We start from the raw sequence: 12,084 nt of genomic DNA, 5'->3' as shown, positions 1-12,084 counted from the left end.
TGGGCAGTTGTGGAATTCAGTGATTAAATCACATATTATACTTATCTATAAGGTGGTTACTTGAACCCAGCCACTGAAGTTTGTGAATCATAGTCTATGGTGGTGGTGAACAGTTTGACTAAGCTTTGACACAATAACACTTGACTGCCCTCTAGAATTGGTGTTACGGGTTTCATTAGACATCCCTCTGGAACAGTGGTTCTCAACCTTTTTAATGCCGCGACCCCCAACCAGTCGTAAGTTGAGGACTACTCAACCGGTCGTAAGTTGAGGACTACTCAACTGGTGCAGCACCATTTGCAGAATGGGACTTTTGGCGGGCTCAGCAGGGCAGATACAGCCTGGACAATTCCTATTGGCTTTTGAAAGCCAATAGAATTAGACTCTATTCAGGAGAGTCTATTCTATTGGCTTTCAAAAGCCAATAGAATAAAAGGGAATAGCACAGCTAAGGAAAAGGGGGAAAAAATGGCGGACTGCGTTGTTTGGCGACCCCCGTGAAATGGTCGTTCGACCCCAAATGGGATCCTGACCCACAGGTTGAGAACCACTGCTCTGGAATATGCATCAGCATGTTTTTTTATTCTCCTAAGTTGTGGCTTTAGCATGTAGTATGAATCCAACCATGATTTAATCAACAGATCATGATTAAGAAAACTGGCTTAGATCAATATGCTTTCTTTCCAGGATAGGAGTGGAAAACGTGATAGAAAGAAAAATGAAAAATATTTTAAAAGCAGCCTTGTCCATACAATAATGTGCTTGCAGTTGCCTTTTAATTCTAAAACAGGACAGATGAAGCCACACGGTTTCCAATCCAGGCCAGCCAAGGTGACACTGTATCTCTTTGACACGCAAAATGTCACAGGCTGGGTTCATCTACTGAACTCAATCATGGCTTGTTTTAATTCTAATTTGTAGAATAAGCCATGCTGGCTGGATTCAGACATCATGCTAGGACAAAGGGATATAAACTGTGACCTTCCCAGATGGCTCCTAACAAGTAAAGTTAATGAGGGAAGCTGTATTTGCCTAATGACCCTGTGATTTGCTTAACAATTGCAGTGATTCACTTAAAAACCATAGGAGAAAAGGTTGTAAAATAAGGCACAACTCACTTAACAACTGCCGTGCTTAGCACGGAAATTCTGATCCTGATTGTGGTTGTAAGTCAAAGACTATCTATAAATAGTAGCGGTGTCTTCAAAGATAATCTCATACATAGTAATTACAGTATTGTATTTGGGATTATACTAAAGCAGTGTTTCTCAACCTTGGCAATTTTAAGATGTGTGGGCCAACTTCCAGAATTCCCAAATCTAAGGTTGAGAAATACTGTACTAGAACATAGTGCAGCCTTTCCCCCCACATGGATCCTCCAGTTGCATTGGGACTGCAATTCCCAGAATTCTTAGTCAATATGGCATTGTTGAATAGGAACTCTGGGAGTTGCAGTCTCAACAGAGCATTTACTGTATGCGAAAGACTGGCATAAAGAATAATAGGCTATTTCTGTCCACAATTGGAGAACAGATGCTGCATGCTACTAATATTCCACAATGATTCCAAGGCAGGGCTGACTGCCAAGCTACAAATTTGATATTCAGAGCAGGTTAATATTTTCAAGCGTGTCTGTATCCTTAAGAAACATTATGTCTATGCTCAAAACTGAGGTAGCATGGGGTGGGGGAGAGATATAATGAACATTATTAGTAATGTCATCCTCCACTCCAAGCTTATAATACTGTTGTGGAATATAATCATTTGGCCCTGTGGTGATATCACCACAACTGGCCCTGTGGTGCGGCCAGAACAATCTTGAACTGAACACACTCAAAACTGTAGAGATGATAATATATTTTGGGAGATGCCCTCCTATTCTACCACCTCTTACAATACTAGACAACACAGTATCAGCAGTATAGACCTTCAAGTTTCTAAGTTCTATAATATCTCAGAATGAACACCTAACATCAAAGAAGCACAACAAAGAATATTCTTCAGAAAGTTCAGACTGTCCAAGGAGCTGCGGCTACAGTTCTACAAAGGAATTATTGAATCTGTCATTTGCACCTCTATAACTATCTGGTTTGGCACAGCAATGAAACAAGACAAGACACAGTCTTCAACAGATAATTAGGACTGCAGAAAAAATAACTGCAACCAGCCTGCCTTCCCTTGAGGATCTATATACTGCACGAGTCAGAAAGAGGGCTGTGAAAATATCTACAGACCCCTCACATCCTGGACATAAACAGTTTCAACCTGTTCCCTCAAGACGATGTTATAGAGCATTACATACCAAAACATCTAGACATAAAGATAGTTTTTTCCCCCCATGTCATCATTATATTAAGCAACTAATTCCAACAACACTGTCTTATGCTTGCATGTCAAATCACCTAGTAGGGCTGTACTACTATTAGCCTTCTCATCTTTCCTATTACCTATTTCCTTAGCTTCTTATGATTATAACTTTGTTATTTGTATCTTATGATTTATATTGATTGCTTTTATTAGTATCCTATTATGAGTTACATTGATTGATTATTTAGTATCCTATGACTACCACTGAGTTTTTTATCATGATTTATGAAGATTGTATTTTATTATTATGATCATAATTTATCACTTGTTGCTTGTATGTACACCGAGAGCTTATGCACTGGAGACAAATTCCTTGTGTATCCAGTCACACTTGGCCACTAAAGAATTCTATTCTGTTCTGTTCTGTTCTTTGAAGTATGTGTACTTCTGGTCCAGGATTTTTGTCTAAATAGAATACCCCAATTAAATTAGAAGCTAGAAATAAAATGTAGAGTTATAATTAAGTAATAGCAATGTCATCTTGGTGCTCGGTGAAATTTAGGTAATGAATGGTGCACATTTCTCAGTAGAAGATTTTCCTACAAGAAATGCTGTCAAAACCAGACTGAAATTGGTCAATTTTTAAGTATTTATACCTAAAGTGGAACATACATTTGCCATCAGCCGATGATCTCTGACTCAGAAGACTAAGAACTGAGCACACAAATGGTAGAATATGCTCACACAGCACCTTGGCTATAATAGTAAGCAACAGTGCTTGAAGCCCTTTGAAGAAATATGGCCAGATATATTCTAGGCACATATATCCTAAAAATAGGATGCTTGAGATTTTATCCCCAAAGTGCTTTGCAAGTGGGTCACAGAGAGCCTCTGGAATTCCTTAACAATGCTCAGCACTACATCTGAATCTCACTAATACATATTAGTAAAGCCACTGGAAAGCAACTCTTCCAATTTTCAGTCTAGTCAGATGGTCCAGAAGGATACCAAGGTGATTACTATCCATGGATGCTGGATAATCCATGAGAGTCAAAAGGATCACAGTCTTCTATACATCTATTTGTTAGAATCATTGGCCAGAAAGATCAGAATGGATTCATTTAGAAATGGAACCGTAAACCATCCTAGAACAATCCGTTTCATCAAACAGGCCCAGAGTCACCAGCACTAACAAATGCTCAGTCACAACAATAAATGGAAGACAGTGATAGCCAGAAATCCATATAATTATAATTGGGAGCTACCAGGAAATAAAAAGGCTGTAGGGTAAGTAAGTGAAATGGCAAATATTTGTATTGCTGTCAAGAAAATTGTGAAACCACCAGCAGCCAAACTCAATGATGAAGAATTTTTATAGCAATGGTGGGGAATCTGTGGCTTCATTGGCTGTTGATTAACTCCATTGGCTATGCTGCCAGGAGCTTCTGGAAGCCATACTTCTGAGGAGTCATTCTAGATTCTTGAATTCTCCAATCACTTGCCTGTATGAGTTTTGGAACTGCTATTTCTGCATTTGGTCATTATCTGGGGAGCATCGCAGCAAACAACCCGATTGTTCTCTCTGCTCAAAAACAGGCCAAGGAGTAAATACTTAGGCTTCTCTCAATGAAACAATTGCATAAGAAACTTTCTGGATTTTATTTGACCATGTCACCACAATGTCCCTTTTATAAAAACGTGGACATTAAAATCATGCCAGCGCTATGTAGTAGCCAGTAGACACTGCCATTTCTTTCTATGTTGTAAAATGTCTTAAGAACAAGCATATTTGCAGTATCATTCAGATGTCCAGATATCTCCCAATGTATCTTCTTTCCTTAATCGTTCTGTTGACAATGTGTCCATTGCATTCTTATTCTATAGTACAATATTCTTTTCCCATCTTCAGAGTCTATTCAAAGGTGTTATATTTACCGTAGACAGGTGATCCCAGAGGAAGGAGAGGAGGCAAACAGCTTGTATTCTTTTTTATTCTCTTTCTTTACAAGATGAGAAAGAGAATGGTGAGGATTAATCTCAGGACTGACACATTCTCAGATGAAGCATGAAGTACACGAGAGGACAACAATTGAGTAGCTAGAAGGACAATTGTTGATTAGTTGGCATGTATAGTAAGCAAAAGAAGTAAGAGAATATAGCACATTATAAGAAAATGTGAACATTGCAGTACTAATCTGAATGAGTGTTATGTTGTAAGCACTGGCTTTGGATGGTAATATGAGCTGGCCTTCTGCAATGGCAGTAATCTAGATATCCAGCTCCTACTGACTGGAATATGATACCAGAATATGATCCTCTGGAAAGGAATGGTTTCTCCCACTTTCTTCCTGTTCTGCCTCACCATGCAATTGTACACTGTCTTGTATGGCTCCCTAATTATACAGGAGTAGCATTATATAGGTATGGTTAGAAGAGACAGATGGGTTTTAATCTTTATATAGGCCCACAATAACTTTATGAAATGTTTTCTATTTATGTCCATAGGATTTAAGTTAATCTTGCCTGGCTTGATGCAATTTATAAATATTGCAATGCAAGTCATGTAAGATGCTGGTCTAGCATGTCTGAAGGTACCAAGAGGAAGGATGTTGCTTGAGATGCTGCCTGTCTTAAGAAAACCTAGGATACAAATTCCCAGTGCATTCTTACAGCTTTGCACCTTTCTCTATTTACCCTTGGGTGGGTAAGAGTGGGTTCTCAGACTGATACGATTGCTCAGTACTAGTAACTGTGAGAGGGCTCTCGGAGTCCTAGTGGACAATCATTTAAATATGAGCCAGCAGTGTGCTGCAGCTGCCAAAAAAGCCAACACAGTGCTAGGCTGCATTAACAGAGGGATAGAATTAAGATCACGTGAAGTATTAATACCACTTTACAATGCCTTGGTAACGCGACACTTGGAATACTGCATCCAGTTTTGGTCACCACGATGTAAAAAGATGTTGTGACTCTAGAAAGAGTGCAGAGAAGAGCAACAAAGATGATTAGGGGACTGGAGGCTAAAACATATAAGGAACAGTTCTTGGAATTGAGTATGTCTAGTTTAACGAAGAGAAGGATGAGGGGGGGGGACATGATAGCAGTGTTCCAATATCTCAGGGGCTGCCACAAAGAAGAGGGAGTCAAGCTATTTTCCAAAGCGCCTGAAAGCAGGACAAGGAGCAACAGGTGGAAACTAACCAAAGAGAGAAGCAACCTAGAACTAAGGAGAAACTTCCTGACAGTTAGAAAAATTAACCAGTGGAATATCCTGCCTCCAGAAGCGGTGAATGCTCCAACACTGGAAGTTTTTAAGAAGAAACTGCACAGCCATTTGTCCAAAATGGTATAGGGTTTCCTGCCTGAGCAGGGGGTTGGACTAGATGACTTCCAAGGTCCCTTCCAACTTTATCATCACCATCATCATCATCATCATCATTACTATTACTAAGCAACAGTTAGGTTAACCACCTAACATAGAATCATAGGGCTGGAAGGGATCTTGGAGGTCTTCTAGTCCAACCCCCTGCTCAAGGCAGGATCTTTTCACTGAATAATCTTTCTTTATTATCGGTGAACTGCCCCACTTCAGAGCACAGTTATGAGAAAAAGACAAAAAAGCTTTCACCCATATATTCTACTTATCTTTATCTGGGTTAAAATGTCAGTGCAACAGTGTCATTTTGGTTGCTTTTCTACATGATATTGGGGATTCGGCTATGTAGACCTCAAGGGGTTCAGGGTTTCAAGTATGGGAGGGGAGTTAAAGCGGAAGAGTCCTGTTGTATAGCTCACAACTCCCTGACTTTTGATCAGTTAATAGGCAGGCATTTATACAGAGATATACTGGTTCTAAATTGAAAATTAGTTCATGTGTTGGAACTCTTGAATGACCATTCTTCCATTTCAATAACTCTTGCTAAAGAGAACTCAGTGAATTTGTACTTTAAAAAAAAATACTTTCTGTTCAGCCAGTCTCAAAGAACCAACACCCATGTTTGCCTCCTTTGTTTACAATTTGGCTGACTTACCCAAAATTCAGAATGCTAGCTTCTGCTCTGTCTTTGATGGAAGAGAGATTGCATTTGTCTCCTGATGCCTTATCTCACAACACAACCTTGAAAAAAAAAAACCCAATAAAGCTGAGAATCCAGAATGTCCTAGTCTGAGCCTGGGGCAATGCCTAATGCCATGAATTTATTTGGACAAAAATTACATTGAAGCATTTTAAAACAGCTCTTTCAAGAGGCATTGTAATGGGAACCAGCTGCCAGAGCTATGGGAAAGATGGTTTCTATCAGAAGAACAGGGTCAGGTTGAATGAAAAACAGGAAAGGGGTGGGAACTGGCTCTAAAGCCTTCTGGAACAAAGAACGATTAATAAAGTTGAGCTCATTATTAATTCACCTTCCCATCGTACTTCAAATCTGTTTTACTGTCTTTAAGACAAATATTCCTCCAAGGACTAGTTGCTGTTGGCAAGAGCCATGGGTTCAGAAGGCAGGACTGCCCTTCAGAAAACCTAGGAGAAAACTTACAAAGCCTTCTCCCTCAGGCAATGGAGCTCAGAGTTGTTGATTTGGCCTGCCCTACTAAGAGAACTGGTCTAATTTATGCTTATTAAACAAAATGGAACACGGCTGCCAATTGAATTGAATCTTTCTCTGTATTTTGTGAATTCATTCTCTATTCCAGTGATGGCGAATCTTTTAGAGACCGAGTGCCCAAACTGCAACCCAAAACCCACTTATGCATCATCGGGTGGGTGTGGGTGTGGCCCATTGGGTGGGTGTGGCCCATTGGGTGGGCATGGTTACGGTGGTAACAGCAGACTGGGTGGGACTAAAAAGTTCAATCAATCAATTCCAACTTTGCAAGATCTTTTTTTTCCCCTCAAGAAGTTGAAATTGACTGATTGATTGAACCTTTTTTTTGTACATGGCAGTGGAGGCCTAAAGTGAAAAGGTTTTATAAAACCCAGCTGAAGGCCTAGGTCTGGGGCGATGGCACGGGTGCCCACAGAGAGGGCTCTGAGTGCCACCTCTGGCACCCGTGCCATAGGTTCGCCATGACTGCTCTATTCCAACTGTATATTAAAAAGTACATTTTAGGGATAGGTATCTATATTATATGGTAGGGAAAGTTGTATGGACAAATAAATGCAAATGTCCTGGCATCTTTTTATATTCCCAGTACAATGTAAGAAGGTCAGGGAAAGGCATTTACAGATGAATATTTGAATAGATGCAGAATAGAAAGAGACTAGGTTCACACAAATATGCTAAATCATAAGCAATGGTTTTACGAAATATGGCCAATTTAGCCCCAAAGTGGGCTATATTCATACAACAGCTTATATTGAAATCTGGTTTCTATCCAACCATGCACAATCTAGATTCATTGGGATACAACTCCCATTTTTCACAGCCCACATGGCCATTGACAGGCGTAATCCAAGATTTCTAGAAGGCATCAGATTGTAGTACAGATGTATAAATAAACTTCTATCTGGCCATTTTATTGTTACATGTATTTGATCATAAAGTTATTGTACAAGTTAGCCATTTTGCTATCAGTTAGGTATGCAGCCAAATAAATTCACAGTTCAGTTATGGATTGTCAGGTTCCTAATAATGCTCCTGTTAAGTAGTTTGCTAATTAATAGCCCAGAATATTAAGTTCCCTAATAACACTTAATGATTGTGCTGTGCTAAGCTACTGTTTGCTTAACCACACAATTGGATCACAGAATCGTAAACAAGCAACCCATATTATGGTTTGGCAAATATGTCAATCCAGTCAAAGAAGTTGAGCATTACTGAAATCATGAGCTTGGCTCAGAATAAAAGTTTGTTGTTTTTTTTAAAAAAATCCTGCTTTTTATAGACCTGCAGCCTTGTCAAATGGAACTTGCCAAAACTCACTTCAAAATAAAGATACAGACAACTGAGCTACACAATTCAAATATAAACTTTAAAAAGGGTTTTTGTTTCCTGTTAAGCAAGGCAAATAATTTCCAAGAATAGGTAGTTTTTGTGAATAGATAAATTATACAGATTAAGCTAATACCACAGTTTATGTTACTTTGCAGAATAGATGTGTCTACTAATCTCAATATAAATGACTTTTTTCTAGTGTACAAGGTGAACAAGGATCACTGGAGTTACCAAAATCTACCCTGACTGAAGAGCATCTTAGCAGGTTTCTAAGATCAGCAGGTACTGCCTTAGTTCACATATCACACTATATTTTAACTATTTTTTTTTATAAACCACAGTTGGCTAAATTCCCTCATCAAGCTAAACTATAATCCAGAGGTTTCTAAGGCAGATTATATTATGGTTCAGTGAAATATCTGAAACTCAACTGCAGGAACTTAAAACTTGCATTATCTCTCTTTTTCTGAAATGAAAAAGCCCAGATCCTGTAAATTCTCTGTCCAATGATGCATTGCACAATTTTCTTGCATTCTGTGGAACTATAACATATATGTTGAACTAATTCTAATTTTTCAGTACTGTGTCTTCTGAAGACTGGACTAAAGAACACACACACATGCATGGTAAGCCGGGTTTTTTTTCCAAGTTCTCCATATAATTGTAGGGGTACGGTTGGAAAATTGCTTTGTCATGGGTATATTTTAATACTTTCTTTTTGCAGTGTCATGGTTTTAATGTGCTGTGCCTTCTAATCTTCAGTGATTTGTACCTTCCTAGTACCAGCCCCATCTTAATCCTGGCGTAAAGTCCAACTTCTGTGGCTGAGGATGAGTAAGAAGCCTTTTAAAAAGCACGTTGCAAACCTTTGGCAGCCGTGTGACCACCTCCTCCAAAGATTTGTCCTTTTCTCTCCCAGGCACAAACTTTGCTCTACACATATACACACAAGCCAGTAATTGGGAAATAGAGGAAGGGGAAAAAGCAGGCTTCCTCAGTCAGCTGATTCTGAGTTTTAGATTTTGGAGTCATCAGAAGAATTGGAATCCAAGATTGGAAATGTTTAAAAGTCAGTAACTGGATATGATGAAAGGCAGAATTTCTTAAAGTGCGGTCTGAGGACGTTCCCCCAAGAACCTCTCACAGGTCCACAAAATCAGAATTATTTGCCAGAGGTTGAAGTCTTCTGCAAAAATTTAAAGCAATGTCAGGCTTCTCATTATTATTTTTATTTGTTAAAAAATATAAGGCTTTTTCATGAAAAATATGTATGTATTTATATTAATACCAAATGGTTTAATATTATCTTTACATAATTCAATAAATATTTTACAATTAATTTTTTTAATACAGTAAACATTTAATAAAATGTAACTCATGCAAACAAAAGTTCTTTCTCCACAGTTTTTAAAAGTGTGAAAGGATACTGAGAGCAAAAAGTTTAAGAAACACTGATGTATTTCATTCATGTATAGCTTGGAATGACATATTGTACTGAACCATGTTGAGTCTAATTATGGTGTCTGAATCAATCATAGCTGGCTGGGTTTCCACAACATACAGAGCTAGAGTTTACAAACTGTAATGGTTAAGTCCCCATAACACATTAAGCCAAAACAAAACTAATCCTATTAGGATTTATGGTGTTTACAAGGACAGCCATAACATGGAGACAGTTGAATATCATATTGCTGAGTTCTTCATACAAAGCCAGAAACATATAATATTTATTTTGGCTAACAGCCTCTTTTGGATTAGAATAATTTCCTGAAGATGGCAGTCCACATGCAGGTTCAATCAATAGAAATCTATAATTCATTTAGATATAAATTAAACCTAATTAAAATTAATATGACTACTTCCACAAACTAATAGTTTTCCCCTTCTTTTACAACTTGATGACAACCTTTGGAAGATGCCACACTTTAGGACCAGATGCAGCCTTTGTGCCGAAGATGAAGGACCTCATTTTAAGGCTTTAGCAGTTTTATTTTGATTTACATTGTGTAAATTCAACTATTGTGGTTTCTAAACTATGGTTTAACATCCACTGCTAGGTACCAATTTTGGCTTATTTGACAAACTATAGTTAAACAATCATGGTTAGTGTGATTTGTGAACTCAGTCACATGTTGGGTTTGTAGGAGGGGAACCATGTTAGTCTATGGTGGCAAAAATCCAGGAGACTTGGATCTTTTCTGACTCTCAAATTTTTGTAAAAGACACAAGCTTTCATGATGCATGAAATAGCCAAATTGATGGAGAGTTAAAATAGGATGAGATGGTGGATGAAGGGAGCAGAAGACAGGTTGGTTATGCACATGTATGTTATATACATCTGAGTTTATACAACATGCTGAGCTGAAAAGGTGTGGGTTAACCTGTTGGATGTAACAATCCAGAGTGTTTTCTAAACCTTGACTGACGGCTTTTTGTATTACAATGGTACCTCAATATTCATCATTAATTGGCTCCAGGAGGCATGATGAGTACCAGAAACAATGAGTACCAAACAAATTTTTCTCATAAGGAATAATGTAATGAGTCACAAGGTAGTCAACACCGACAAGTTCTAGCTTATGCATTGAGTATCAAACAAACAATGAGTACAGGATAACATTTTTGCATCAAAATGCATTGAGTACCAAAGTCGATGAGTTTCAAAGCATTGAGTACCAAGATACCAATGTATTGGGACCCAAAATGTGGTTTGATTCTGTAAACCATAATTAACCTTAAGTCCATTCTATGAAAATGGTTAATGTACAGTATTGCACAAGACCTAAGATTTAGGTCTTTCCTATTCCATTTCCCCCTTTCAGTTCAGATATGAGGAGGAAATTGTGTAAGAGAAAAATGTTTGGAATGACAGATGGCAAGAAGAAAAGGCATTATTATTATTAATTTATTCCTTCAAAGCCAGTCCTTTTCCCTCTTTCCATAGATTCTGCAGAATGAGAAGGACTGAAAGATACTTCCTCCTCTGGGATCAGCAGCATGAGACTTGGGAGAAAAGTGCCCTAGTTATATTTGACTTTCTTGTGAATAAATTCAAAAAGCAGCAAAACATGGCTCTTTGTCTCTGCCATTGGAAACAGGGCTTTTTCTATATCACAGAGATATAGGAAATCATGTCTAGTTTGACCTGGAAAAATCTGCTTCATGCATCGTTCTTAATAACATTTGGGTATGCAACTATTGTTTGTTTGTTTGTTTGATTGATTTGCCACCCATCTCTCCTCAAGGAGTAAAAGGGTTGCAGGTATAAATGGATTGGTTATAAAATTTGGTTCCCAGTTTCATGGAAAAATCAGCCCTATGTGGTAGCCCAATGTTACATAAATCCAATTGTGCCAGTTTAAAGTTCATGTTTATTAAGGAAATTATGAGAAAGTCATCATTAGAATGAGACCAAGGAAAGCAAATATTTGTTGCAAAGGCAACCATTTTAATATTTAGCCATATCAAGGGTGGGGAACGATGGTCCTTTTATGACTTGTGGACTTCAACTCCCAGAATTCCTGAGCCAGCCATGACCCAAAGGGCCATCATTCCCCACCCCTGAGCTAGATAGTGCATGAGTTCATATGATTGCTTTAAAGCTGCATTCAAGTCTTTGTTGAGCTGGAGTGCTGTCTGTCCATCTCTGAGTTGGCAGAAAAATATGCTTTCATGAAATAGCTTTTCCCATTGCTGATCTGATCTTATCCCAGCAACCACTTTTATTATTATCTTATTATCTTTTTTGCCAGGCAATGCCAATCCCCTGCTTTCCCTCAGGAGATCTGATAACAAAACCTAACAGATTTTATGTACCTCAGGAGTGCTCTTGGACTATGTG

General features: G+C 38.4%; 1 protein-coding gene across 2 annotated transcripts in view; it reads left to right on the top strand.

The window, feature by feature from the left end:
• Positions 1–12,084, top strand: part of LOC120301454 (extracellular matrix protein 2-like) — a 44,296-nt gene that overhangs the window by 8,919 nt on the left and 23,293 nt on the right. For both annotated transcript variants that reach the window (XM_039328747.1, XM_039328748.1), the window contains exon 2: positions 8,443–8,525. In XM_039328747.1, the coding sequence (XP_039184681.1) occupies positions 8,443–8,525 (83 nt within the window). The remainder of the gene's footprint in view (positions 1–8,442; positions 8,526–12,084) is intronic.

The sequence above is a fragment of the Crotalus tigris genome, unplaced genomic scaffold (genome assembly GCF_016545835.1).
Source record: "Crotalus tigris isolate CLP2741 ecotype Arizona unplaced genomic scaffold, ASM1654583v1 scf7180000024383.4638030, whole genome shotgun sequence".
Taxonomy (NCBI): Eukaryota; Metazoa; Chordata; class Lepidosauria; order Squamata; family Viperidae; genus Crotalus; species Crotalus tigris.
The sequence above is the reverse complement of the archived record's forward strand: the minus strand, read 5'-3'. Positions and strand labels throughout refer to the sequence as shown.